This window comes from Neodiprion lecontei, chromosome 1 (assembly GCF_021901455.1).
Source record: "Neodiprion lecontei isolate iyNeoLeco1 chromosome 1, iyNeoLeco1.1, whole genome shotgun sequence".
NCBI classification, from domain to species: domain Eukaryota; kingdom Metazoa; phylum Arthropoda; class Insecta; order Hymenoptera; family Diprionidae; genus Neodiprion; species Neodiprion lecontei.
The window spans coordinates 41,235,013-41,261,917 of record NC_060260.1 but is presented as its reverse complement, the minus strand read 5'-3'; the positions used below and the strand labels follow the sequence as shown (position 1 = coordinate 41,261,917).

At 40.4% G+C, this 26,905-nt stretch overlaps 1 protein-coding gene across 2 annotated transcripts in view; it reads left to right on the top strand.

Annotated features, from left to right (window-relative positions):
* Positions 1-26,100, top strand: part of LOC107216659 (voltage-dependent calcium channel subunit alpha-2/delta-4) — a 30,103-nt gene extending 4,003 nt beyond the window's left edge. Inside the window, exons 2-24 of one of the 2 annotated variants that reach the window (XM_015653916.2) lie at positions 3,324-3,405; positions 7,115-7,225; positions 8,922-9,144; positions 9,304-9,435; positions 9,912-10,502; positions 10,683-10,819; positions 12,242-12,322; positions 12,459-12,539; positions 12,657-12,731; positions 12,818-12,832; positions 13,581-13,688; positions 13,883-13,954; positions 14,256-14,397; positions 14,906-15,127; positions 15,409-15,508; positions 17,150-17,182; positions 20,056-20,175; positions 20,304-20,416; positions 20,928-21,067; positions 21,653-21,825; positions 22,431-22,633; positions 23,893-24,208; positions 24,686-26,100. In XM_015653916.2, coding sequence (XP_015509402.1) covers positions 3,324-3,405; positions 7,115-7,225; positions 8,922-9,144; positions 9,304-9,435; positions 9,912-10,502; positions 10,683-10,819; positions 12,242-12,322; positions 12,459-12,539; positions 12,657-12,731; positions 12,818-12,832; positions 13,581-13,688; positions 13,883-13,954; positions 14,256-14,397; positions 14,906-15,127; positions 15,409-15,508; positions 17,150-17,182; positions 20,056-20,175; positions 20,304-20,416; positions 20,928-21,067; positions 21,653-21,825; positions 22,431-22,633; positions 23,893-24,208; positions 24,686-24,983 — 3,568 coding nt within the window. In that variant the 3' untranslated portion in view covers positions 24,984-26,100. The remainder of the gene's footprint in view (positions 1-3,323; positions 3,406-7,114; positions 7,226-8,921; positions 9,145-9,303; positions 9,436-9,911; positions 10,503-10,682; positions 10,820-12,241; positions 12,323-12,458; positions 12,540-12,656; positions 12,732-12,817; positions 12,833-13,580; positions 13,689-13,882; positions 13,955-14,255; positions 14,398-14,905; positions 15,128-15,408; positions 15,509-17,149; positions 17,183-20,055; positions 20,176-20,303; positions 20,417-20,927; positions 21,068-21,652; positions 21,826-22,430; positions 22,634-23,892; positions 24,209-24,685) is intronic. The other variant, XM_046741122.1, reaches the window with a different exon arrangement.
* Positions 26,101-26,905: the final 805 nt, after the last annotated feature.

Below are 26,905 nucleotides of genomic sequence, written 5' to 3'. Positions count from 1 at the left end.
TAAAGACGAGGTGCACAGTTTAGAAGGTATAAGACGGGAAGTGACTTGGGGTGAGCGGAACGATGCGGGAGTGAGTGCAGAAAGCAGAGTCCATGACCAGAGTTCTGGGAACAAGAGGCTATAGTCGGGTGTGCATAGGATGCCCTAGGGATTGTTTACAATTAATCTGGCGTAATAATACATATACCTATGTAGCTTCCAGGTAATAGAGACCAAGAATGAGTTGTGAGTGCGAAATAGCGATGAGCACGTAACATCTGTGATTGTTACTCATTCGGTTATCCAATATCAAAACAAATAGTGTGCGAAAACTTTGATCATAGGTATAATGAGTGAAAAAAACTTTGGGCAATCTTAATACCGGAAGTAGCGTTTGTACTTCAATATCTCCGGTATTAATGAACGTGGGAAGAATTTTAGAACAGGGCTTTGAAGTAAAACTGTTCTATTCCTCAAGATTGTACGACCGGGAAACACGCTCGGTATTTTTGTGGAAGCTGTGTCGCGGTGAGTTTAAATCTCGATCGCTGAATTTCAAGAGCCATCTTGGGCAGTTGTCAAATCTGCAGCTGGCATTGCGGATCATTTTCTGTTCAATATTCAGAAAAGCAGCATTTCGAGGTTCAAGCTCGTTTATTTTCAAATTTCCATAAAATGATTTTTTGACTTGTTAAGCAGGATCAAAGATTTTGAGAAATTATTTCTTTTGATATTGGATAACTTGGCGAGGAACAATCTCGAACAATATTTAAAAAATCACCTTGAAGGGAGATCTCCAAGCTACTAAACGGTCATGTAGAAAATCTAAAAAGAAATTCTGTTAAACACGTATGACCGCGCGAAGTCGAAGGTGCGGTATACAAATTCGATACGAGGTGCTTAAAGATGGGATTACGCGAGAAAAAAGTCGGGCGAGTCTAACCTTCAGGCGCGGTTCAAGTGAAACCTCGTTGCCATCGATATAAGATTGTCTTGTGACCGAAGAAGGATAAGTGTCTTTAGAATGTTATAATGAAATATTATATTTAGGACTTCGCATTCCAAATCAACACACTACTAAGATAGGCAGGCATACAATAGGTTGGTGTAATTGTACTAAAATTGCTAATGCGATAATTCCAACTAGTCATCTTCAAATTGTATTATATGTTTGAATTTATAACGTAATATCTGCTGCCTCTTCCCGCCTCGTCCGATATGAGAAAAAACATTGCACGAGATTTCAGGTGTAATGCCCCATTACGCAGTCTCTCTATATACAGTGAATTTTAATTAGTTCCAAACAATTTTCACGCGATGACCTTTCCCATCATTATGTCAACCACTTTGAATAAATGCATTTTTTCCCTTGGAGGTTTTCCTTTGCAAGTGGTCAGGCATACCTTTATTCATTTTGTAATTTCTGAGTGCAGCTGATGCATAAATGTAGAGGGATTTCGTTAAGCTCTTGGTCACTGATTGGATAATTATTTTATATGTATAGGTTGTCCCATGTTCATGTATGCCGTATACGATGCTGTCCAAAAGACATCACACGGGCTTAGATCGTCTTCGAGGTAGCTCGCAATCAGTCGTTTACGTACGGTCGGATTTAACGGGTACCAGATCTGGGACGCATTCGTACCTATAATAATATCGAATTCAAACTTTTTTCTGCCCAAAGTATACTTTGTGTAACTTTTGTTGAAAATGAATTTCGAAGCAGATACGATCCTTCGCACGTGGGGACTTGGGTAACGTTGTTGCTTAATCGGCTATTGCAGGTTTCTTATACCGTCTCCGTCAGCAATCGCCAATGGAAATCGTAAGATTCCGAGTCGTGTGGCTGGTTTTTCAATTGTATGTAGTACAACGGAATCATCGACATGTGTCTCCTTGTTGTCACCACCAATTTCCGGATAAACATAAGTGCATGAGCTGCGTCTTGTTTTCATGTAATAGTCGAAATTTGCATAAATTTTTTCGCAAACTGCGCGGCTTAGGAATACGAGTATGTTTGTCATGCGCGTGAATCCTTTGAAGAACACTCATCACGCGAATCCTTGCCGTATCTCTAGAAATAGAGTGTTTCGCAGTTTCTTCTCTCTGTCCTTCTCGCATTTTATAGATGCATACGGGATTTACGGACAAATCTCTTCTGCCGTGGATAATCTCGCTGCTTGCGAAAGAAGGGCCGGGCAAGGGTCCGGAATCATTTCGGTATTGCCGGCCAGTTGTGACCGCGTAACGTGCAAACATCTGCGGATAAGTGTGTGCCGTTTACCTACCTATATCTAATTGTATGTGCAAATATGTATGACATTATAACATACGTATATACGCGGCATGTAGGGATGTTACAACCGTTGCCGTTTGTAGGAACTGTATAAGGACCGTGCGTGATGCTTCTGATACAACGCAATTGTATCGGTTGTTTGAGTTTCGAGTTGAAATCGCAGTTACGCGTCGGTATCTCGACTCGAAACTCATAGAGTTTACCCCGGTGGCCGGTATAAAGTAAATAGCGTATCTATTTGGGTATCTACACAGTTGTTATAACGCAAGAGGTGCGCGTACCTTTGTTACGCTGCTAGGTATGTATGTACCTACAAGTTGTAGGTTCACCTACTGACAGTTGCGTGCCAGCTTTTGCCGATGCTCGCAACTCTGATCCTAGGACTTCCAAGAACTCGGAAAACTCCTACGCTTGTAGTACGTGACGTAGAAATACTTGGGCTAAGGGCCATAAGATATTCGATGAGCTAAATGGGCCAAGTGGATAGACATACCTATATTGCCTTAAACAGAATTCGAAACTGCGCGTTTCTTCCGAATATCCTTGTAAGTCACGACTTGTGTGAAAATTTTCAATGGCTGAAGACGAATGACGGTTCTTTGGCCTGTAGGAAATAACCGTTGCTAAGAATTAGTGATTGCAAAATGTTATTCTCAATACAAGCCAGAGCTACGTGTGAAGTGTTTGTAGACTATACTCGTACTTTTGGTAGAAACGAAACGCAATTTTTAATTGCCCTACCGTATCGGTACGCCAAGCTAATAATTCTGTTTTTCCAGAAACACTCTATACGCTCTTCGGTTCCGAAGTGTTCCGCATTCTTCTGAAAGGATATCGAAATTCATATTTCTTTTCTACCAGCGAAATATGAATGACCGAGAGTAATAATAAAATACAGCGTGCAAAGATTTAAATCATTTGCCGGATAGTACATTCGCAAAATGTTATACCAACTTGTCGATGTCTGCGTTCCAGCTAATGATGATTAATATTCTCCTAAATAATATGCACTCGCAGTATTTCACACAGGTTCGTTATTCTGTTATAGAGTCAAGAACTGGGCGCTAAAATTTGGCGTGGATCTTTGGGAGTTTGGTAGACAGGTGACAAAGATGAATGAAATACAACGGGTAAGTTAAAAATCGATTTCGACAACTTCTTTTCTACGCCACGCCGACCAGCGTACATATCGTGTATGATTGCAAAAGAGGTGCCCAAGCGATAACTTAAAAGTGTATGGATGTGAAAGACAGTGCGAGTAAAGTAAAATGATTAAAAAATTAAGAATATTCATGTAATAAACATTCGGACACACGTGTTGTGTCTCTAACTTCTGAGGCAAGACTATGTTCACAAAAATGTCAATTGATGCAGCATTCTTGTAGGTAGTTTATTTATTTATAATATGCATTTATCTCAAAAACGATATACTCCCCGTCTTTAAATATACAGGGTGCTAGCTTACCTTCGTACCAACATTTGTTACACGTACAGAAGGAAAATTGACAATTGTCGGAAACGAGATTGAGTCAGGTGGGTACCCACCTGTAAACTTCCGCTCAATAACATAGTGCGTAAAATTGAGACAATTGAAAACCTTGGTGTAGAAAATCGAGCATTTCGCATGTAGTTGTACTCATATGTACATCTACGTCGTTTTACTGCAATTTTGTGCGAGAAGTTATCGAGAAGGCCTTTTTAACATACTGCAGCTGATTATAATATTCCCACCGTTGTAGTCTCTCCTTGTTTTTGCCTCGATTCTCTTTAAAAATTGCTGACTCTCAGTTTCTGCATGTACAATAATCCAGATGTAGGAGCGCTACCGTGATGAAAAAAAATAAAAAATACAAAACTTAATTTACTTGACGATCGAGTCCGAACTTTAATTTTTTCCAATTTTTCGTTAGGCTAAAATCGTAAATGTTGTGTATTTGGCTAAATTGTGCTACCAAGACCTTTTATAGACACTTGGCAGTCAAAAATTTCGTAACATAAAAATTTGACGTAAAGTTTTAGCGAGTTGCCTGATCGTACCCTTTTAATGATATTCATAACCTGCACTGGTTACCAACTGGGAGCACTTTTTTGAGGGCACGGGGATTGCGATTTTTGAGAAAATCTTATTGTCTGCATACTATATCGGCAAGCGTCCGGACTGCCATTCTATAAAGAAACAAGATACTAACAATATGGTTTTGTGCGTATTAAACGGACGGTATATGCGTACGTCTGTGGGTCGTTCTAATCATTCCAGCAATTGGATATGCTACTTATATTAAATCGTTGGTCCAAAGACCAAACGAACACTTACATAGATGCTGTTACGAAGGTACCCTCTCACCCTGTATATTTAAAGAAGATAATCTCGGCCCTTAAAAAGCAACGCATGTCATGATCAATTGAATTACTGATCGTGAATTGCTGCGTCAATCACTGCGATTGGAGAAACAGTAAATCTCACAACTTTAAGACGAGTGGACGTATTTCTAAAACACACACGATTTTATCGGTGAACCTTTACTTACAATTAAACGTTGTTACTTTTCTAACAATATGTAGCCAACAACTAGCGGAGGGGTAACTCGGCGAAAAGGCAGAGTATGCGGTACTTTGCACAGTGCAGATAACAAATGTGCAGGTATACGAAAGAGTACAGCCCGCGATCCGCCATAGGTACAACCGAAGTCCTGTAAAGTGACACTTGCGTTCACGCGTGTAGAAGTTTCTACAGGCATAACGATCCTTGCATAAGAATAGGCCACAGTTGAGCTGAGCTATACGTACGTAGAGCAACCGACGACAACGTCGAATGCAGCGGCCTGGGGAGAGCGGAGGGGTAGTTCGTCATCCGTCATCGTTAGCGGTCTCTCGGCTGTCGGTAGCACGTCTGCGAAGCGCCCCTGTTGTACCACCCTTCCTATACCTGTCGTATCTATCTAGGCACGGGGTAGGGATACACTCGCAGGGTGTACCGTCGTCGCGTCGGTACGTACTTCATGCGTTGAAAATTACTTGGAAATAGTAATAATTATGGTTCGTTGAAAATTGTACGTATACGTACAACGCAGGGCTATTAATTAATTATGCATGCATCTATGGGACATTCCATGCGATGCTGTAGCGTCACATGTAGGATATTTTATTAATTTCGCCTGGTAACGGTCTGTCACGAGTGAGATTTGTCTGCCAAATATCTTTGCAAATTACGAAGAATTCCTCGGGCAATTAGTATTGCAACATTCGTATATGTTTATTTTCTTTGCTTTAATTTATCAGGTATCGTATTACCCGCCCTATCGCAAATAATTTCAAATCGAAAGTTCTCTCGAATAGGCACGATAGGTGTAGAAACAGCCGGTTTCGTGTCTCGGGAAATACAAAAATTTGTTTGCTGGAACTGGGAACAACTCAATGAATTCGGCATAACATGAATAATCGTTATTGTAGGTATGAAAATTCGACACCCCGAAGACTTTGTCAGAATGCAAGATTTCTAAAAGGTTTTTCAAAATGGCGAGAAAAGTGGTGAAACTCCACGAAATTAATATTTTTAGGGGCGACGAAAACGCTTCCTGCGCATACTTACAATTCAAATGGCTATTCAGACAATTGCCTACAGCTGCGGATTGGTAAACTTTGCGACAAGTAGGTATCTATCTACTCATCTTGGATTGATTGTCGGACAGAAGCCGCCGTTCAAGTGGTAGGCTCTCTCACGCTCACTCGGAAAAACGCGACGCAGTGATAGCGGACTACAGAGATAATATAAAAATTCTTACGATTGCAAAAGATTTCACCTTTTAGGTATGAAAATTTGACTACATATGACTACAGAAAAATTTCATGACTGCCTTGATTACAAAAAACCAGCACTCATATGCGATCATCTGTAATCATCAGTGATTTTGTTTTTACTTTTCAAATTTCACATTATCAAGGTTTTCAAGATTTCATGATTACTGCAATCACAATGATTACGATATGATTAGTATTTAAAAAATGTCTCCTTGGTGGCAGGCACTTTCGTGAGTACAACGTGATTACAGTGATTGCAAAATGACTAAAGTAAGGAGTAACACAATGACTGCTTTGGTGGCTAACCCCTGGCCACCCTTAGTCTAGTAACAATTTCATCCGTGAATCTTCGGCGGAAATTTTTCTTATCGCGAATCTTTTTACAAGCTCGCCGAAGACTTATTGTTAGTGCAGTTATTGCGAAATCGTTTTCCAATTTTCATCTGTCGGCGGATTTTCTAATGTTTCTGATGCATAATATTTCACTGATACGTAAAATTTCTGCCGTTACTTCGAAAGAGCAAACTCATTGCAGTCTTCCATCACGTTCTTCTTATTATGCTATCTGCTTGAAAAAGTGGGTAATATGTACCGAAGTGCTTCAACGCATCTTGTACTGCAGAATTTGCCGTCAGGTTCTCATTCAAATTAGGACGCAGACGGTTAGTGATTTTTGGTCTTTACTACAGATCGTTGCTAGGGCGATGATAACTGATTTGAAAAATCCAGAGTTTTCTCTCTGATGTCTCTGCGTTGAAAATTGAAAAAAAAAACAAAAAAAAAAAAACAAGTGCCGAAAGGGTAGTTTGTCTGCTCAAGGTGACAAAGTATCGGGTTCTTGACGTTGGACCAATGACTTATGAGCTCCTCTAATTTGAAAGCTGCCAGGTCTCATGATCGTGAGTGGTGACTGAGCATGAGCATGGATAAGAAAGATAATTTTACTACTCAACTAGTCAATATCCAGTACTCGAGAATTTATCTCTAGCTGATACTTTTCGTCGCTTCGTTACTGCAATAAATTTTATTCCTTGCCTACAGAAATATCACGAAGTGGAGGCTGACGTGGCACGGAAGGACGGGCTTCTCTTGATCCGAGAAATGGCAGCAGAAGTGAAAAACATGATGGATTTCAAAATGAATGCCGTCATGGTGAGTGGTCATTTTCACTGATTCACACAAAACTTAAAACCAGTTAAATCTGCGTGTTTTTGCCAATAGTCCGGGCACGCCAGTGCAGCACTTATCTCACTGAACGAAATGATCAGGTCTACGGGGTACATGTTCTACAGAATATCTTTCTAGAGAATATTTCTCTGCAATAAATAACCCTTTGCCAACCATCTGAAATCGCAAATGCGAATGAAATTTCATCCATCCCTCGTTGATTAAAAAACTTCAATTTTACGATGAGAACACAGTTCGTAGTTGAATTGCAATTAATAAAATTGTATTGTCACGTATAAAATTACTATATAACGTCATTGAATTATCCCGTGTCCCAGCTAACAATCTCGCCGTTTGGCCTAATGAGCCACCACGTGAGTCACACCCCTTAAATGCCGACCACCCTTACCGTCGAAAAGATGGGCATTTTCTAGAAAATCATTAACGTTTTAATATTGAACGCAATGTTTCTCTGCCAGGTCACAAGGTTGTTTTGAACTTGTAATATACCCTAAAATCTTGGCGTTGCAGCCGATCTCAGTAATGGCACCTGAAACACTGGCTGACAGCTAGACTGCGGAATGCTGCCCCCGAAAAAAAAACTGACGAATTTGTCGTTCACGATACGTGTCATACTAATAAAGCGTACCAGCGCTTTGAAATTGTGTTTGAAATTAGGGAAAAGGTGGCAGGCGATAAAAATACCTATACTTCTGATACGAAGGGCAATACGGGGATGACCAGGGTAGGCGCCCTAAACGGCTCAAGAAGAAGAATAAGGGCTGTGGACTGCGAGGTACGACGGTCGTAGGGACGCCCAGCGTCGCGCCGGCCGCGTCTCAAGACCACCGCCAATCAATACTCTCCATTTTCGCTTGTGTTTATACATACCTAGACACGACGCGCACAAACACACGTGGGCGTATACCTGACGTTTGTGTACTTGTAGGCACTGTGCTTGCAAAGACAAGTTCAAAAACAAAGCTTATTTGTCAATGCGTGTAAACAGGTACTCCTTGAATTCAGTTGATTGTGAGTAGGATGAAGGGAAACTTAAGACTAATTGCAAGTCGGGCAGGAGGTACACGATTTGTTGGCGCCTTTTTATAAGATTCTGGATTCGTTATGGAACAAGAGTGTGACTGTCTGGCACGGATCTGTGAGGAAATGGTAAATCTCCAACGAGACGCGACCTGATGGTGACACGAAGCAATTTGGGTGGAGTGGGGAATGCTTCGCTCAATTTTCATACTCTTAAAATGTAAAACGGGATTTAATAGCACATTGTAAGACATGCAGTATTGACCCTTATGAGATACACACGCAATCTTTTCATGTTATCCCATTTACAGCACATTTTGTTCGGACTATAGTTCTTGCAAATCTGCGGGTACAAGGCCAACTTTAACTTGCTAATTTTAACAAAACTATTGAGAACGTGAATGAATTTGAACGTGAAACCTTTGCTGTTCTCAGCGTTAAAATTCCAAGCAGATTCCCCAAGGTTGGCGACCTATGAGGTGAATTTGGTAGAATTAATTGGTTTCAAAGTTCTTGAATCAAAGCGTTTCGACGTTAGACTGAACTATGGTAAAATGCGGGTGTCGCGTTCTTATTTACCTGTATTTAATGTATTCGTGTTGGTCGAACAATAAATTCGAATTACATTCGAATGTTACAGCGGATAATGGAGAGCGCGGAACAGGCGGCCGTCTCTGCCCCGAGGGACGTTGAGTCACCCCCTAAGTATTACTCTTCCCACCGTCTGAATATATTTACAAAGGATAAAAAAATTGCTCCCGGTTCTCAAGAAATGATCCTGACTCCCAGCCGTCACTTTGACCATTTGCCCGTAAACGTTAGCCTGTCCGCGGTGCTTTTGCCATTTGGCGTCAAAGATACCGGTAAGGATTCCTTTATATCTTAATGTTCATGTCGAATTATACGCATGTCATTTGTATCATATTATTCACGACCATGCACAACTTATAACGAGCATAACAATGCGACCGCGCCGGTAGTACCTTCGAGTATATTTTCATCATTCTCGACTTTGGTTCAAGACCCGGATGTCGCCGCTGGTATTCGATGGAGCGACTATCTGGATCCACTTTTCGCCAATAATTATGAGAGCGACCCGTCGCTTTCGTGGCAATACTTCGGAGCAACTTCCGGCTTCCTGCGTCGTTTTCCTGGTGGGTAGAAATTCCTCCTTTACGTTCAAGGGCCACAGAAGTGAATATGCCTTTAAAGTATACCTGTATAGGTATGAAGTTATTCACACAAACCACGGTATAAGACCGTCCGCTTACGCCTTACGCCCCAGGCTGGTGAAGTAACTTTTGGCTATGTCGTCAATAATTACCACCACATTTCTCGGGTCTCGGGTTATTGTATGTACATCATCTCCAATTGTACCATGCAACCGTATTGTGTTCGCCAATTTCGAGATACGATCTATTTGACGTCGAACGCGTAATTGTCTCGTAAAATACAGGGAATATTCGGTGAAGTAAGCGACTGATTGCACCCACCGTCAGAGATAAACCACCTTGCTTAATTGTTATCCGTGAGTACATTAAGGCACGGAGTCAGCTCGAGTCACCGGGTGACGGTCCGCTTTGCCGAGTATCCTTTAGTTATGGGTATAACGAGATCGGACGAATTCCAGCTATTTCGTGGCCACCTCTACCGACATCGACGCCGTCTCGATCATCGTCGGTGGTACGTGATGTATACGACTTTCGCAATTCCGGATGGTTCGTCGGAGGAGCGACGAGTTCTAAGGACGTAGCAATTCTCATCGACAACGGAGGTTACATGTCCGGAAAGAGGCGCGACCTCGCCGTAGCGACAGCCAAGGCCATTCTGGGGACCCTTGGCCCTGACGACTACGTGAACGTCTACCGTTATGCAGAGGGCGTGGACGAGACTGTTCTCTGCTTCAAGGACAGTATGGTCCAGGCCACACCTGAGAACGTCAGGGAGCTCAAGGTGGCCCTCGACGCGATGAAGCCGGAGGGAACAACCAACGCTTCCGCGGCCCTGAGCACAGCCTTTGAGATATTGCACAAGTACAACAGAACCGGCCAGGGTAGCCAGTGCAACCAGGCGATCATGATGATCACGTCCGACACTAACGACGTGCCGAAGGAACTTATCAAGAGATATAATTCACCGCACATGCCGGTAAGGATATTCGTCTATCTCGTTGGCGGAGAAAAGAGTCCCGGACTACGCGCAATGGCGTGTGCAAACAAAGGTAAACTCACTCGTCATCGGTCTATAGATAATAGATATACATTAATAACATTATACACTTACCTATATAATTCACGATTATAAAAAAAAAAAAAAAAAAAAAGTCACATCTACAATCCCGTGAATTCGTCCAATGGGGAAATCTGATCATTTGATCATTGATCATTGAAATCATTTATAGGCTATTACGCCAGAGTTTCAAGTATGGATGAAATCGAGGAAAAAGTTTTCGAGTATATCAAGGTCCTGGCGAGACCTATGGTGTTGTATCAACACGATCATCCGATACACTGGACGTCCGTATACGTTGGAGGAAAGGTATTTTCAATTGTTTCAACCTGAATTAGAACCGTGTAGTGAATTGTACATTTCAGACTTATGGGGTCTAGTGTAATGATCGAAACTTTACATTGATAACATATCATTCCGGTCTTTTCATGGATGCGTAACATGTCACAGGCGGCAAAGGTAAATCCACCTGTATACCCTAGGTAGCTACGATCTTACTTTTTGCGGACGACAATTGTTTGTTAAGCACCACACGTGAAGAAACCATGCCAAGCCGTTGGTTCCGGGTAGCACAAAAACCAACTTAATTCTCATTCATCTCTTATACGCAACCAATTACTTTGGTCAATAGACTTTCTCGAGAAAAAAATCGGCCATGAAAGTTGCATGCGCTTTCTGTGCACAGGCGGACTTTTATCTCATTATCTAATTTTCCTTTCCACGCATTCATTAAAAGATCTGGTATCGGATATAATTATATGGCACATTTGAGACGAAATCGCCGAGTTTTGAACCTCGGCATCATTTCTAATTTACAATTAGATGAAACCTTAGCGGCTATAGCAGTACATTTAACATTCCTACATCCTGTATTGTTTTTCCCATTTTTGTGTCAACGTCTTTCGGTCATGTCCAAAAGTTTGTGTTCAAAAATTTCAAGACATTTCTCAAAAATTGCATTCTTGCGTTCCTTAAGTTTTTTTTATAATAGTTACAATACCACAGTATCGCTGTGTTTATTCCGTTATTAGATCAGGAGCGTTGCAAATGAGGATAAGGTAAACATAACATGTAGATGTGTTATGAAGTGGGATTGGCAATTGGAGTATACTTTGGAGAGAATGGAATGTAATGAACTGAATTGTTTGAAAGATCGGACTAAAGTATAAATTTTATATGTATTAGCCGAATGAGCGAAGAATCAAGTACCTGGGGCGAATGATGTATTGTTAAGAGATCGACTAGTTGCATTTTAGCCGGCGTTGTGCACAACTAGCAGTGTAGCGAGTAATCACCTTCCGACCAGCATATGGGAACTGAACCTGTTATTATAGATGAGGATGAAGACAAAATGCAAGGTGTAAGGGAATCGAATTGGCGGATCGTATGAACTGGAAGGCCTGATGTAATACAAAATAAAAAATGGACCAAAATTATCAAATCACGGTAGTGATATCGCATGATCGGCATAAAGAAATGTATTTCGAGAGAAATTTACATACGACTGTCTAGAAAATATTTGCATGTTCGTAAATCAAAAACGTTTGGCTGAAAATAAAGAAAAAAAAAAAAAAATAATAAATAAACCAACAACTGCAGGGGCCTAGAACATCTTACTATAGCCTAAAAAGGTTTACTATAAAATCGAACATGGTGGAATTCAAAACATGGAGATTTCGCAGGGTACGCCTCGTATACTGTATACAATTCTTTTCTTCTTTCCAAATGCAGAGCAACAGGTACGGCGAGGAAAGTAGCGGGCAGCTGATGGCTTCTGTGACGGCGCCCATATTGGACCGCCGTAACCATACGGTGAATATCCAAGTACAAAGTTGTTTCAATGCTTATAGCTGTATCACGGAAGAGAAAAAGAATCCTTTGATAAAGTAAATTACATAGGCGTATGCATTCGATATTAGGTATACAGAGCAAGTATCTATCTTTCTAGGTGAGGGTGGCCAATCTGTTAGGAATCGTAGGTACGGATGTTCCGGTCGAACAGATACAGAAGCTTGTGCCTCCGTATAAGGTTCGTATTATTTAGTTACGACTCCTTATAACACTGTGACGCATGACGTGACGACAGCAATAGACGAGGTGTGATATAACGACGTGAAAATATCATACGACGTTGCTTTATTTTCAGCTCGGCGTCAATGGCTATTCGTTCATTGTTGACAACAATGGTCGGATTTTGTACCACCCGGATTTGCGTCCCCTGGTGAGGTATTTTTATTTCCCCTGTATCTTGCAGAAGCTGTATCCCGTTCCTTGTATTCCTAACACGAGTGGTTTAATTACACGCAGCCAGGAAATATTGACGTAAGTTCATGAATATCATTCCTGACCGCAAGTCGATCATTAACAATAATTATGCTTATGTGTTACTTATACAATTTATTATATATATATATATATATATATATATATATATATATATATTTAGAGCTTGGTTATTTTATTATTGAACACTCTGCACAAGCGTCTTGGATTAATATTCTGAATTTTTTTTACAAGGTACATCTATTTTTTTCAAATCCTCTATCCGCATAGAACGAGGTGTCGGGCGGCCAGGGAACTGACCGAAAACGTATCTGTGAATTATTAGGCATATTTTTAGCCCAAAATCTATAAAGTTTTCTCGCAATGGGGGAAATTAAATTCACGTGAGGGCAGTGTTACTTAAAAAAATTAGGGATAGGGAGTAGAATCTTGTACGGGCTCGTACCCACTGTGAGGAGAAAAAGTCGAAAAAATTACATTTACGAATCTAATTGTAAAACAACGTCCTCAAGTGACCCAAAGCGTCTTTGGCGAAAAATGTCGGACATTTCCCTCTTTTCTTTTAACAATATTTATTCATATCTGGGGACTATTATAGCCATTGAATCATAAAGAAGTGCTCTCATGCTCTACTCTCCTTCCTACTGCTCTTAAAACGATAATGATGGTAACCAGTCTCCTTGATAGTAATTAAATCCCGCGACAAAGTCGATACCTTTCAGATATATACTGGCCTACAGAATTTGTTTGCTCATTTGAGCGAAAGTTAACGATTACTTTGCTTCAGTACGATGAGACACTGAGGCCAAAGTACGTGAGCGTTGATTTATCGGAAGTCGAACTGGCGGAACACGAGGCGTCCTCCCATCCGCTGAACAACTCTCTGCTCTTGGACGTAAGTCATTATGTTGTCAATGGTTATAGTTTGATTTGCGACTGGCAATACCTATACATATGTAATGTCTATGGCGATTGGTAATAGAAACAACTATTTCTACAGCAGCGTATAACGTACAAGTATCAATGTATCATCGAGTTCTTCGATATCTCTAGTATTGTTTCTTCATTTTTTCTTTTTTGCGTTTCTAGCTGAGACACGATATGATTGATCAGAAGGAGGGAGAGACCGAATTCGCTGTGAAAATTCACTATGACGATATGGTAAGTATATCACATTATAAAAAGTTGAACTAAAGTTTCCTTATTTGGGAGAAACGAAATGAGAAGGGGCCAATAAAATACAATCGGTACAAATTTAGAATATGGAAGATACCGCAGTGATTGACATTTTTTTTCCTTGTTAATGCGACATAATACTCCTGCTTCTTTGGATATTTCGAAAAAAATAAGAGCGAACCCAATGCCGATGTGAAAAGGCGTGCCGCGTGCTGACAGTTAACACTTATCAGATATCTTCGTAACTATTCCAATACTTGATTTCTGTTCCAATAAACATTCACAGAAGAGGGTGACCTTGAGGAGGCACAAATATTTCTACATACCGATCGAGGGTACACCATTTTCTCTGGGTCTCGCTTTGCCGGAGGGGTACGGGATGTACGAACTCCTCGCAGAGCAAGAAATCAAGCACGCTAAATTTAACGGTAAGATGAGATTGAAAAAAATTTTGTATTTACCATGATTTTTGTTTCGCTTTCCAAATCGGCAGAGTGAAAACTATAAGATAGATGTAGTGAATTTTCATAAATTAACGGCCGTTTCCTCCATCTACACATAATAACTTGGTAGATACTAATCACCGCACTGATCACGAGTTGACAATTGACAGGCTGCCCTTGTCCCACCCTGTAGAGTTTTACCGCCATCTACCATTGCCCATTGCAATAGAAATTATATGCCTCTCAAGCTACAAGATAATCGATTCTTCAACCACCCGACTCCGTATCGTTCAATTTACTAGGTCACTTAGTTTATAAGACGAAGCCAATGATTAACCTCCCGCCAAGTTCCCATTACTGTTTTTTCAAATAGTTGTAGAATATATACCGACTCTATTTCGAAAATATGGTTTTTTTTTTTTTTTTATTGTTAGTCGTAAAGTGGTGTGAAACTTTTGGATTAATCATCTTTATTATCTGATCAACATTTCAGTTACCGACTTTTTCAAGGGGAATAACTGGAAGGTACACCCCGACTGGGTTTACTGCGAATATAACTCAGGGTCGAACAAATGGTTCGCCAGCCCCGAGGATAGGGTTTTTCATTTCTTAGACCGGACTCGCCGTCCTGGTTGGAAATGGATGTCGTTGAGACCCAGAAGCCCCAGCTCGCATCATAGACAAGCGAGTAAGCCGGACAAGGATTCGTACTATTGTGAGTATTATCACCGAGTAACATTATTCCGATTTGGTAAAATCTCAGTGAGCGTTATACCAACGAGAGATCGTGTTGGTGTATGTCCCTTCGTCGTATCAACCCTATCACTACCGTGCGTATGTAGAACACGTCGAGTAATAGTTCTGGAAGCGAGCACGATTTATTATTGGCGATGAAATTACATGTTTAATTCTCTACACATCTATTAGGCCGGTCTGTGCAATTGAATTGTTGCGCATGTTATACCTACTTATACGTATAATTACTGCTGGTTTCAGGTGACAAGACTTTGGTGCAGTCGTTGGTGCTGGACGCTTTGGTAACCGATGAGTTTGATAGAAAAAGTACACATTCTATGCGTAAAGATGATAAGCAAAGGTACGTCACCCTCATCGCACATAATGCGGATGCCATACTGTTTCCAGTTACGACAATTTTTCCGCACCTCATGCACTGGCACTCAATACGATATTAGAATTTTCGATTCGCTGTTCGACCGACTTTAATTTTGAGTTATTCCACGCTTAGCAGAACAGAAATATGATATGCATATTGTTGTTCAAATGATCTGTAAGTGGAAAAAAAAGTTATTTTGGATTCGCACGCATGACAGTAATTATATGGATGGAACTTTCTTGCGGTAGAAATTATAAGGATTTCGGTGAGAATCATTTTTCAATATGTCGAAGTGACATTCACGTATGTTCTTTGAACTTGTCAAATCCCACAAACCCCATAATTTTTATTTCCGTTTATTAAAAGCGGTGTTCATATAATTACCGTCACTCATATGAATCTAACATCATTTTTATTTTAAACAAGGGTCGTTCTACGGTTCCAGGTACCTGCTGGACGAATGTTTTGTATTACGTATGAAAAAATATGTTCGACCATGCCAAATATGGTGATCAACCGTGTAGGGGAATGACATTTTTTGTTTATTCAGATACACGAGTTACCACTTGCAAATGCAAATTGTCTTTGCGATTACTTGTTCAATCAATCAAAAAATATTTCTCTGGATCCGAGAATAAATTTTTTTGAGAAAGTTTAACAAATCGAATTGAATTTATTGCAAGGGAAATTAAGAAAAAAAAAAATGTATACTCACATGCATTGCAACCGACAACAATTTCGTGACAAAAATATGATTGTGCTTATCTCTACTGAATATACTTATTCATGGTCACGAGTGATTTGACGATAATCCGATCACATTCGAGTCCTGTCCGAAGACCTGAAAGAATATACCGAAAGCGATTTATAATAATCAAATAACTTGGCGTAAGCGACCCAATCACGTTCTGCCTGACGTGGACTAACTCATATCGTATACATATGTTATTTGTTGTTTGGTTTTAACAATTGAAATTTTGTTTGAAAATTGTTTTCGGAAAACCACTCCAGAATTCGAATCGACGCCTCGTGGAATCATTCGCTATTTTCCATGGAAATTTGAACGTTAAATTAGTACATTTTTACGCTAATCATAATAATTGGAGATGCAAGTTTTGCAAAGGGTTGACCGTAATTGAAATTTATGATTACCGAGAAAAATTTTCAATATCTTATCCATTATTAACACAAAGTATCGTAATAAAATCTATGGAGGATTGAGTAGTGAATTCGGAATCGGGCGAACTGTATGTTGGAAAGAGCTTGTAAATGCACCACTGCACAACACATTATGCCGATATGAATGTTTCATAATTTCATAATTCATCATTTTCTTTGAACATTCGTTTGGATCGAAGGTTTCATCCAAGATTTCATCGTCATCACTATTCTCATTACGATACTATTGCCCTCACTGAATTTTTCACTCAAAATCGTCATCAATATTATTATACCAATTATACCATCATCGTCGCATTACACCTACTATCGCCGCCACCACCACCATCATCATCATAATCATCATCACCATAATTACTGATTCTGTTGTTGCTGCCGCAGTTGTTGTTGTTGTTGTTGTTGTTGTTATTATTATTACATTTTTATTTGTGTCTCCACCGCTAGCCCAATTGCCATACTGATGGCTCTACTGCACAGGTAATTTATTACACACGATTATATGATTAAAATTTGTGCACCTTCCTATCTGAATATACCAGTCATTGAAATACTGGATTTCGTTAACATTTGTATATGTAGTGTATGCATACAAATAAAGTATACGTATACTCGGATGGTATACGTGCATATGTGTGTATGTATAACTTATCAGAACGTATGATATTAACGTGTGGGCGTAAATGGTGTGCAACTGCAACGGGTTACCAACAGAAGTGTTTTGTTAATTGGTTTGTAAAGATCGTACCCGATCTTTATAGAAATGGAAGGATTTCATACATTTGATAACTTGCAAGAATGTACGAATAAGTGTTTAAGGAATGTTAACCTGACTTGCAAAGCGTAACTGTACCCATATAATATGCACACCCGGGCAACGAAACCTTATACGGCTGCTCAATTATGCAGTCGCCAAAGCTATTTCGTATCGAGTGAAATTTGAGAAAATCTACGATATACTTATGTGGCTAACTCACATATATATGCAATATCGATGCCACTGTTGGATGAGCGGCATGTTTACAAATGGTGTGAATTACACCTGTTATCTTCTCAAGATACGAACTAGTAAGGTATTGCAGGGTAACTGCCGCGCCCATTCCGTCTATCAGATGCTCTGCTGATTGAAATTTGAATCCCAATGCCCTGAGCTCTTTTCTTTTGATCACTGTGATATCGCGACGAGGTCAGCCACCCGGAAACTTAATATTCTTCTTGTATCGTGAATATTTACTATCGGACATCGCGCCTTATGCCACGATGATTTTCAAAAATCCGCCCGGGTTTATTACCACGAAGAAATCAATACTAATACATTGCAGGGGTAGTTACAGGGTGTCCAGCAACACGGGACTTGAAAATTCCCATAATTTTCCGATCATTTTATAAAAATTCCCGGAAATTCATTATATCACTTTCAGCTGTATAACTAATGAACATTAGTTGTTTTAAATAGTAATCTTTAAGTACGCCGGATACTTATTGTAAATAATATGCTCGTCGATGAACATAAATATCCGAATCAGTTGGATTTCCCGTAAAAATAAGTTGAGCATCCCTATGCCCTGCTTAAGACATGCATCTATGGCAGTTGTAGGCATATGAGATGTGGCGAGGAAATTGACGCGAAAAAAAAGGAAAAACTCTTACATAGCTTATATTTATTAATAATATAACTAGGTGAGTTATTATATAATATTTCGAAGATATGATTTTAATGCGACATGATTTAAGTAAGGGCTCTCATTATAATTATCAGACCTGGGACGAAAATTCACGCAAGTTCAATTTGACGAAAAAATTCCCGTATATTTTCCGCATTTTCAAGGTCACTTTCGAGTTCCCGGTTTTCCAGGAATTCCCGGTCGCTGGACACCCTGTTACGTATAATGGAAGGTAATATTTATTTATACAATGAAAATTTCATTGCCTCATCGCGTAAAGTGACCGAGTTATTGAGACTAGCTACATTAGGACATAATATTGATGAAAGTACTGCTCGTTAATTTCGAAACAGGGTCGGGATTGACTCAGAAATGGTTTATAGGTCTGGACAAACTGATCCCACACGTAGCGCTTTTGACGTATCACTCCAGAAAAGGTACCTTTCCGCCTCATTGTCAGTCCATTTTGCACACAAGATCACGGCAAGCAGTGTTGTTCGACACGACATTATCCGGCTCGGATATTATTCGATATAACTTATAGTATACGTATGTGTTATTCAACACGGGTATTATTTTCCAGAAAAAAAAATAAAATTCATCCGGACGTCTGGATCAATTTTTGAATCGATGCGTCACCTTATCCGATATTTCTCCAAACAGGAACAACGTATTTCATCAATGTACGAGTTTTTCTTATTTCTTTTTGTTTTCGACGACATTGCTTCCGTCACACAAGTGTTGCAATAAGCTTGTGAAGAAAGCAAAATTGCCTTTTATCAAACAGTTGTTCCTGAACACGAACACCGTGAAATTATCTTTCGTTTCTGAAAAATCGGAGAGAAATATATGCCCTGCAGAATATTGGGAATACAACATATGTACGTACGTGCAATCGCGTACTAGTAGAATAACATCGCGTCGTATCAAATATCATTCGCGTCGACCGATACCTTTGGTGAATAATACCGTGTAGAAGATGGTGTTTGTTTCAGAGAAAAGCCCTGCGGAATGTTGTCATATCGAATAGTATGCATGCGTAAAATAAGTCCGTATTGAATAGTACGATGCGTCTGTGTGTAAAGTGGACTGAGGCGAATCGGTGCTCTTCTATATTCCATACAAGAAAATATTTTCTGGCCCGTATCCGGAATTGGTATGATATTCCGATGCATCTGACAATTGTTTAACAAGCAGCATACCCGAGGACAAGGAGTGGGTAATTTTGGTGATACGTTATACGAATATTGTTGACCTCTCATCCGGATGCATGGAATTGCGATATTTATCTGTTGATACGATACTCCGAATTTCAGTTGAATTTTTCCTTCAATTGCGAATGAGTATGCAAGTGAATTTTGCCAATAAATACCACTTCCCATAATAATAAGGAATTTTGTAATTAGTGGTCAGTGAAAGGGTACGCGCGGGTCAGAGTTTAAGCGTGTACTTATGCGGTGGTTTCTGGAATGTCTCCAAGCAACGATGTACCCGTTGCAGAGAAATTTATTTTTACCGGCACACCGATTCACCATTAAAATTGACTTATATTATCACATCGAGTCCGTAATAATACTTGATGCTAATTATACTCGTATAAAATAAAACCCCGTTCAGGGTTACGTCGACACGTTTTATCCTCAAGGTGATGTGAATGTTTATTTCTGACGGTGTTTTCTTGTTTTGCAGCCAAGGAAAAGGTATGTTCGGAGTAACGCGCAGCTTTATCGCCACCCGTAGCGGACTGCTCCGATGGCACGAGCATCCGTCACAGGAGGATGTTCCGGCAGTCGAAGCTACAAACGAACCGTAACTATACCTGATATATTATACATGCCTATACGCTGTCCATGGGGCAAACGCGGTAAAAACTCTCCTTTATAAGCGATTCGGAGCTTTGCCGGATAAGTTTATCATCACTTTCCCGTGATCCGCAGACACTTTGGCGACGTCCACAGGAGGGCTATGGATTCCTCCTGGTATAAGCGAGCCGTCGACCAGCACTCCGTCGAACCGGAAAGTTTTGTGTTCAGTGTGCCCTTCAACGCCGGTGAGTCAATTAAGTACCTACTTTTCTTCATCGTATACTACCTTGATTATACATATACTATAGGTATATTCCGTAACGAACATGTACGAACTGCATACAAGCTGAAATGATATACCGTACATTACTCAGGCGCAACTGGTTGATATACTACAGCTATGCACGTAATGGCGGAAACACCATGCAACAAATTTTTAAGTTGATCAATTTTTCAATAACCAAAGCCACTCTTTATCCCGCCGACGATAGAGGTGGCCAAGGATTTGTTTGTCGGTAGGGTTTAACAAAAATCCGGTCTTTTTATTCGCGTGGCGAATTAGTTCTCTGTGGTGAGAAGTATCGAACGATTGACCCAACGTAGGTAGGCATTCGCATGTTTCGCTCGTTAGGAGGACAAAAAGAAACACTTATTGAAGCAATAATGAACAAACCCCGCGAATCAAATGCCAACGAAACCGGCTTAGGGCACGCTTCCAACTCGATAAATCGAATTTTTCTATTTTGTATCCGGCAGCCGACGGTGCAAAATCATTGGTAACCGCAACGCACGCTGTATTCGTTGAACGAAAGGGCCACAGGGCTCCTGCGGCAGTGGTCGGTCTCCAGTTCCTACATTCATCGCTGGCATCTCACTTTATCAATATCACGTCGACGGTGAGTACGCTGTAATTTGACCTGTATATTTCACTAGCGGCGTATCTAACTTCTCTTCAAATTTTATTGTTTTTCACCCAACCAAAAGACTTATTCTGATTCCAAGCCCTACGCGGTACCGACTTTACAATAACAAAAAATAGTTCATGGTAGATCACAATGAAGTATTTCAGTTGAATTTGGATCTGATAATAATCCTTCTGTTTCTCTGTCGAAATGTTCAATTCACTTGCAAAACATTTTTTCCAATCAGCAAACAAATGTTCATATTTTTTCCGCATGCAATAAATATTTTACCAGTAAAACAAAGAAACTAAGCGCACGGCTAGAACCAGCCTTTCGCAAAGATCCATAACCACTCCTCGCATACTTACGTGCAATTTGCCTAAATTCATACCTATATTTTCATTCATCAAGAGAAATCAGGGCGCAAATTTTAGCGACGACTGTGAAATAAAAAATCCTTCCGATATCTTGGAAGGAGCGGATCGATTTCATTTGAACTCGGCCATCGTCATTCATTAAAGTCGTGTAAGAATAAAATTACGGGCACTTATAATACACGAATCGTTTTACAATCCGCAGTGTACAGCAATGACGGAGTGCAAAAAAACTTGCGCGTCTGAAGAACTGGACTGTTATATCCTAGACAACAATGGTTTTATTATTATAAGCGAAAGGCACGAGCACACTGGGAAATTCTTCGGTGAAATTGACGGAACAATCATGGACTCTCTGGTTCAAGATAGAATTTACAGGTGAACCAAGGATTAAATTATGATCGTTCGCCACACTAGACAACACGTGGTATTATTACTATGCTTCAGAGTCATGCGCCTAAGTTAAGGATTATCCGGACGCGGTCAGCGCCCAGATGTTTACGGAATATCGTGAAACTGCGCTTATAGTCAACCTATAATTTCATTTTCCATATTCAAGCATATATGTTTCGCAATTTTTTAAATCGTTGAACGCTATATCTATTACGTATTTTCCGATTGTCAATTGCATGAGCTTGAGTATTAGCCGTTCGATACATGGTGCGATCGCGCCGTTCAAAAGAAAGAATTGGATTCGAATCGAGGCAAGGTATCAGAATATTCACAGTTCGACGCGTCTCTTTTTTCTGCTCAATACGAGTGTTAATAACGATTGTCTCCGGCTCGATACATTAGAATTTGTAAATCCGTACAGTTTTTTAGTTTAAATTCTATTTCTCGGAATGACAGCGAGTGATTGTACTCTTGCTAATTGACGCAATTTCGTCAACATTCGTCGGTGACTTGAGTGCATGGCTTTGATGCAATTGCCTTGGGATGGTATCCAGCATTCACAACGCTTCCGCTTTCTCTGATTCGAACAGAAACATAACGGTCGTTGACTACCAGGGAGCTTGTCTTCCTCAACGGTCACATTATTCAGCTGCTGTAAGAACCATTTCGAACTCGATCGTCAAAACGTTAGCATCGATTGGTGGTTTATTCTGGAGTTTCGCCGTCCGGATGAATCTTTACGGATTATGGGGACCCGTGCAGTGGACTCACGCCGAAGAAACAGAGCCGGATGGTAAGTGACCGAAAGGACTCACAAGCTCGTAACTGAGCACATGTGACCTTACACCATTAGTGAAAGTGATTATTTTCCATAACGTATACCAATGTACTTGTAAAATTCTTTGTACGGACGTTTTTACAGATTTAACTTAAAATCTATTTGACGGAGTTTTATGAAACTTTGTTTAAAATGTTCCTCATGATTACGGAAGTGTCACAGGCTATGTTATATTCAATTTTCTACGTAAAAGTTTGAGTTAATAATCAATGAACGTCTTACGCGTTCTCTACTCCTTGAACTATCGCGCTCATTGTCAGACTCACCGTTGCCCCACCACTCTGATCGCCGGTAGTGGGGGTAAGATGATATTGACAGGGGGGAATGTGGTTTAAGTGGGAGAAGCGGAGCCAGATCTGTAATGCTGCCGGTCCCGCGGGCAAACACGCGCGAACGGGCATCCTACGCGGGTCTCTGGGATCGTCTGGCAAAAAGTGAAATTCACGAATAAAAATGAATACTGCGCGTGATTATTTCTTCCCGGTAACAAAGGGAGTCTAGGTTCATGTGCGGATGGGGGGAGTGAGGGCGGGGGGGGGGGGGGGGGGGCAATGCTTATGTCGTTTGCCGGAGCGGGGGTCTTTAAAGCTGACAGAAAATTAAAAAAGCGGGGAGAGTGGGTCGAAAACCCTCGAGTTTCGATTTCGTAATTTATGGACGCTCCTTCCTCTGTGAATGCGATATTTTTTCTTCATCAGAATTTTCCATGTATTTCAATTTAACGATTAAAGAAAAAATTATAAACCGGGTGACGCCGGGTATTTCTGCTACTTTTCCATAAAGTTCGCGATGAAAGGGCTTAACCGACAAGATATTTTATCGTTAATCGATCGATTTGCCGATTTCAACGTTTTTAAATGTATCCTCATATTTTTCGCATACATACAAAGAGGGGAAAATACGCTTTTTCTACTTTACGCGTGGTAAAAGGGCGTATAATGGCGCGGACGTCCTCATAATACCATTATATGACACGCGATACATTATTGCCACTTTAATTCTACTTTACCGTATGTTAGCCAACTATTATTTTATAGTTTTATTACCATTAGGTATATTGTATTCCTTGTACCTCTATTATTCGCCTCGTTCTGAGGTAATTCGTAGGTACCAAGGCGTAGTAATTAAGCAATTGGTTATTCAATCAAATCTCTCTGTGATAGCGATAACGACCGAACGTGTAGTAAGAATTTTTGGAACGTGAAATTTTTCAGACGAACCCGCCTATACGGACTACGATACGAACCACGTCGAGTCGTATCAACCTAAATACACTCAGGAAACCGCACCTGAGACGGAGGAACTTCCGGCGCCTCCGGCTGCAGGACCCGCTCCTGCTCCGGCTCCGGCTCCGGCGGTGCCCCCGGCGACCCACGCGACTCACGCGAGTTATTCCGCAGGGCGAAGGATTCGTGCTTGCGAGAAGAAGACCGAGCTTTACATACTGCAACCGGAACGATTGAATACCAGCGGCCTGAGTAATCCGCTCAAGGGGAAGTTGACCAATTGCGACGAGAGCGGGTGCGAAAGGTATCGTATAAGTATTACTTGCACATTTACTTATTTCGTTGTCAATTATATTTCTATTGGTTCAATCCCCCGGCTTATGATACTTGATTCCGCAACCTTTTACCGCAGTATATCACTGTATATGAGTATAGTATCGACTCCACTCACCTCATGCACGATATAGGTTTATGTTTGTCAATCGTCACTTTAAACATAGCGTCGAAATCGGGCATTTCTACTACCTTCCAGGTGTCATTTGACAACGACAGACTTACTTGGATTCGCGTGAGGATTGATCCCTTCGACTTTTAGTTTTGTATAATCAATGAAATTGAATACACTGATTACGTTAACCGATGGGAGGGAAAAATTGACTCGAACCAGATTTTAATTTTCACCCCAAGCCGAAAGTAAAAATCTTGAATGGAGATAAGTGCTGCATGTCAGCAAATGAATGATGGCGCTCATCGTGCTCCTCGCATTTCCATTCCATTCTAGACCGTTCAGTGTGCAGAAGATTCAACATACGAATTTGATCCTTCTGGTGGTCGACACTACGTGCCCCTGCGGAAGCAAACTGCTCAGTATAGAGCCGATAGAGGCACTTACCGAACCAGAGGCGTGTACCGCGAGGAGAGAACGCCTCTACCGACACAGACCACCGAAATGTATAAATTATCACCCCGAGGAGATGGAAATTAAACAGTGCGGAGGATCAAACCGCGTCGACATCAGTGTGACGACTCTGGCCGTCGTTACAATCCTCCTCACAACTGCAACGTCTCAACTGACGTGATTTTTCCACCTTATCGTACAATAATTTATAATAATAGTATACCTGGTTCGGGACGGGGGGCAAGTATACAGTATACCACATATATGTATACGTGTAACACGTAGGACAGTGGATATTACATGTCCGGTTATTTATATAACGCCAGCACCTTAAATTCGAATGCCTCGCGGTGTACCTAATGATTCTGGCGATCATATTATTAATTAACACATGAGAAACGTTGCCGTGCTGTACGTGTATACCTATATTACCCCTGTACCTCGACCCTAGAAGAATTGTCTACATGCGTGCGATGCGTACCTTATACAATATATATATGTATATGTGTATTGTATAAGATACGCATATATATATACGGCATACGCCCGGACACTATTGCCGATTATTTTGGAGCATGCGTCGTGAACGCCACGGGTGGGTAGTAGTCACGGTTGGCAATACGCACCTATAAATATAAATCTCATCTGCACGAAATATGGTGTAGATTGGCGCGCGTGCGTGCGTGTGTATGCTGCGTGTATGAGGGGAACGCAGAGAGAAAGGAATTATACTGATCGCTGAGGAACTGATCCGAATGATATAGTATTATACATTATAGGTATACATACATGTGTATATACTTATATATATATATATATATATATATATATATATATATATATATATATATATCTATGTTGTGATTCTATTATCGATTGAAATATCGTGCACACAATTGGGCCGCATGGGAGGCAGATGCGATTACAGTTATAAGCAACGCTTACATCGATTGATACGAACGGTGGAACAGTTTTCACTTCGAATGACCGTTTCCTGCAATAGATTGTATTGATTTGGAAATTCCTAGGAGCTATAGACGCGTAACAATAGAGATGAGAGTTGCTACGTACGGTAATGCTACCGCGTTTACGTATATTACGTTAATTACCGGTGCTTAGTTCCGTATTACGTTTAAATTTGACGTGCGGTCCAATTTCTTCGACAATTGTTAACTATCTAATCATTGCGAGTATTTCAATTAATTTCATTGTAATATGAGGGTAATTAAATACATTTACACTTAATAGGTATAATATGCAATTATGAGATATTATATATATACATATATATATATATATATATATATATATATATATATATATATATATATATACACACACACACACACAACACACACAAATATATACATATACATATATATATATTGCTAGGCAATGAAAACATTCTATTTTGTTCATTTCGAGATTTATTGTTATTAGATAAATATTTGTTGCCGGAACTTTTATGAATCACTCTAAATCATTATAATATAATATAATCTTGACATATCCCTTGGTAGGACAATAAACGTCCCTGTATCCATTCGCTGCGATGTATAAGTATGATAATCATTATTACAAGAATCGTGATCGTCATTGTCATTCTTGTAGCAGATAAATTTTTGTAATATAATTATACTCGTATCATAGTTATCGTACAATACCGGAATCTCATTGGGAAACTGCATGGTCTGCATTTGCGCGGGCAGGTCTCTCTTCCTGGACTATATCTAGCTGTTAAAGGCAGTCGATAAAATTTCTTATCCAATCCCGAGGTGTCGTGCAATGCAATTTTTCGACAATCCGCAAGATATACGCAAGCGAGTATCGCGAAAGTATTTCATATCTTTAGGAACATTTTAAGAGTACGGTGGATGACCAATCTCCGCTAACCGCGTGATCAGAAAAAAAGCAAAGATGGCGTGTTCGCAATAAGAAATTAGGTAAAATCGCGAGAATCACCTGAGTTGCGGCCGTGATGTTAATTACTAGCCTCGACATGGACCGTAGATCGTTCTCTGCGTCCTCCTGCGCGCTGATTTTGGAGTTGGCTTGCAGGTACGGACCATACGTTTCAATTATGCTTCTGTGCGTGAAGAGCTA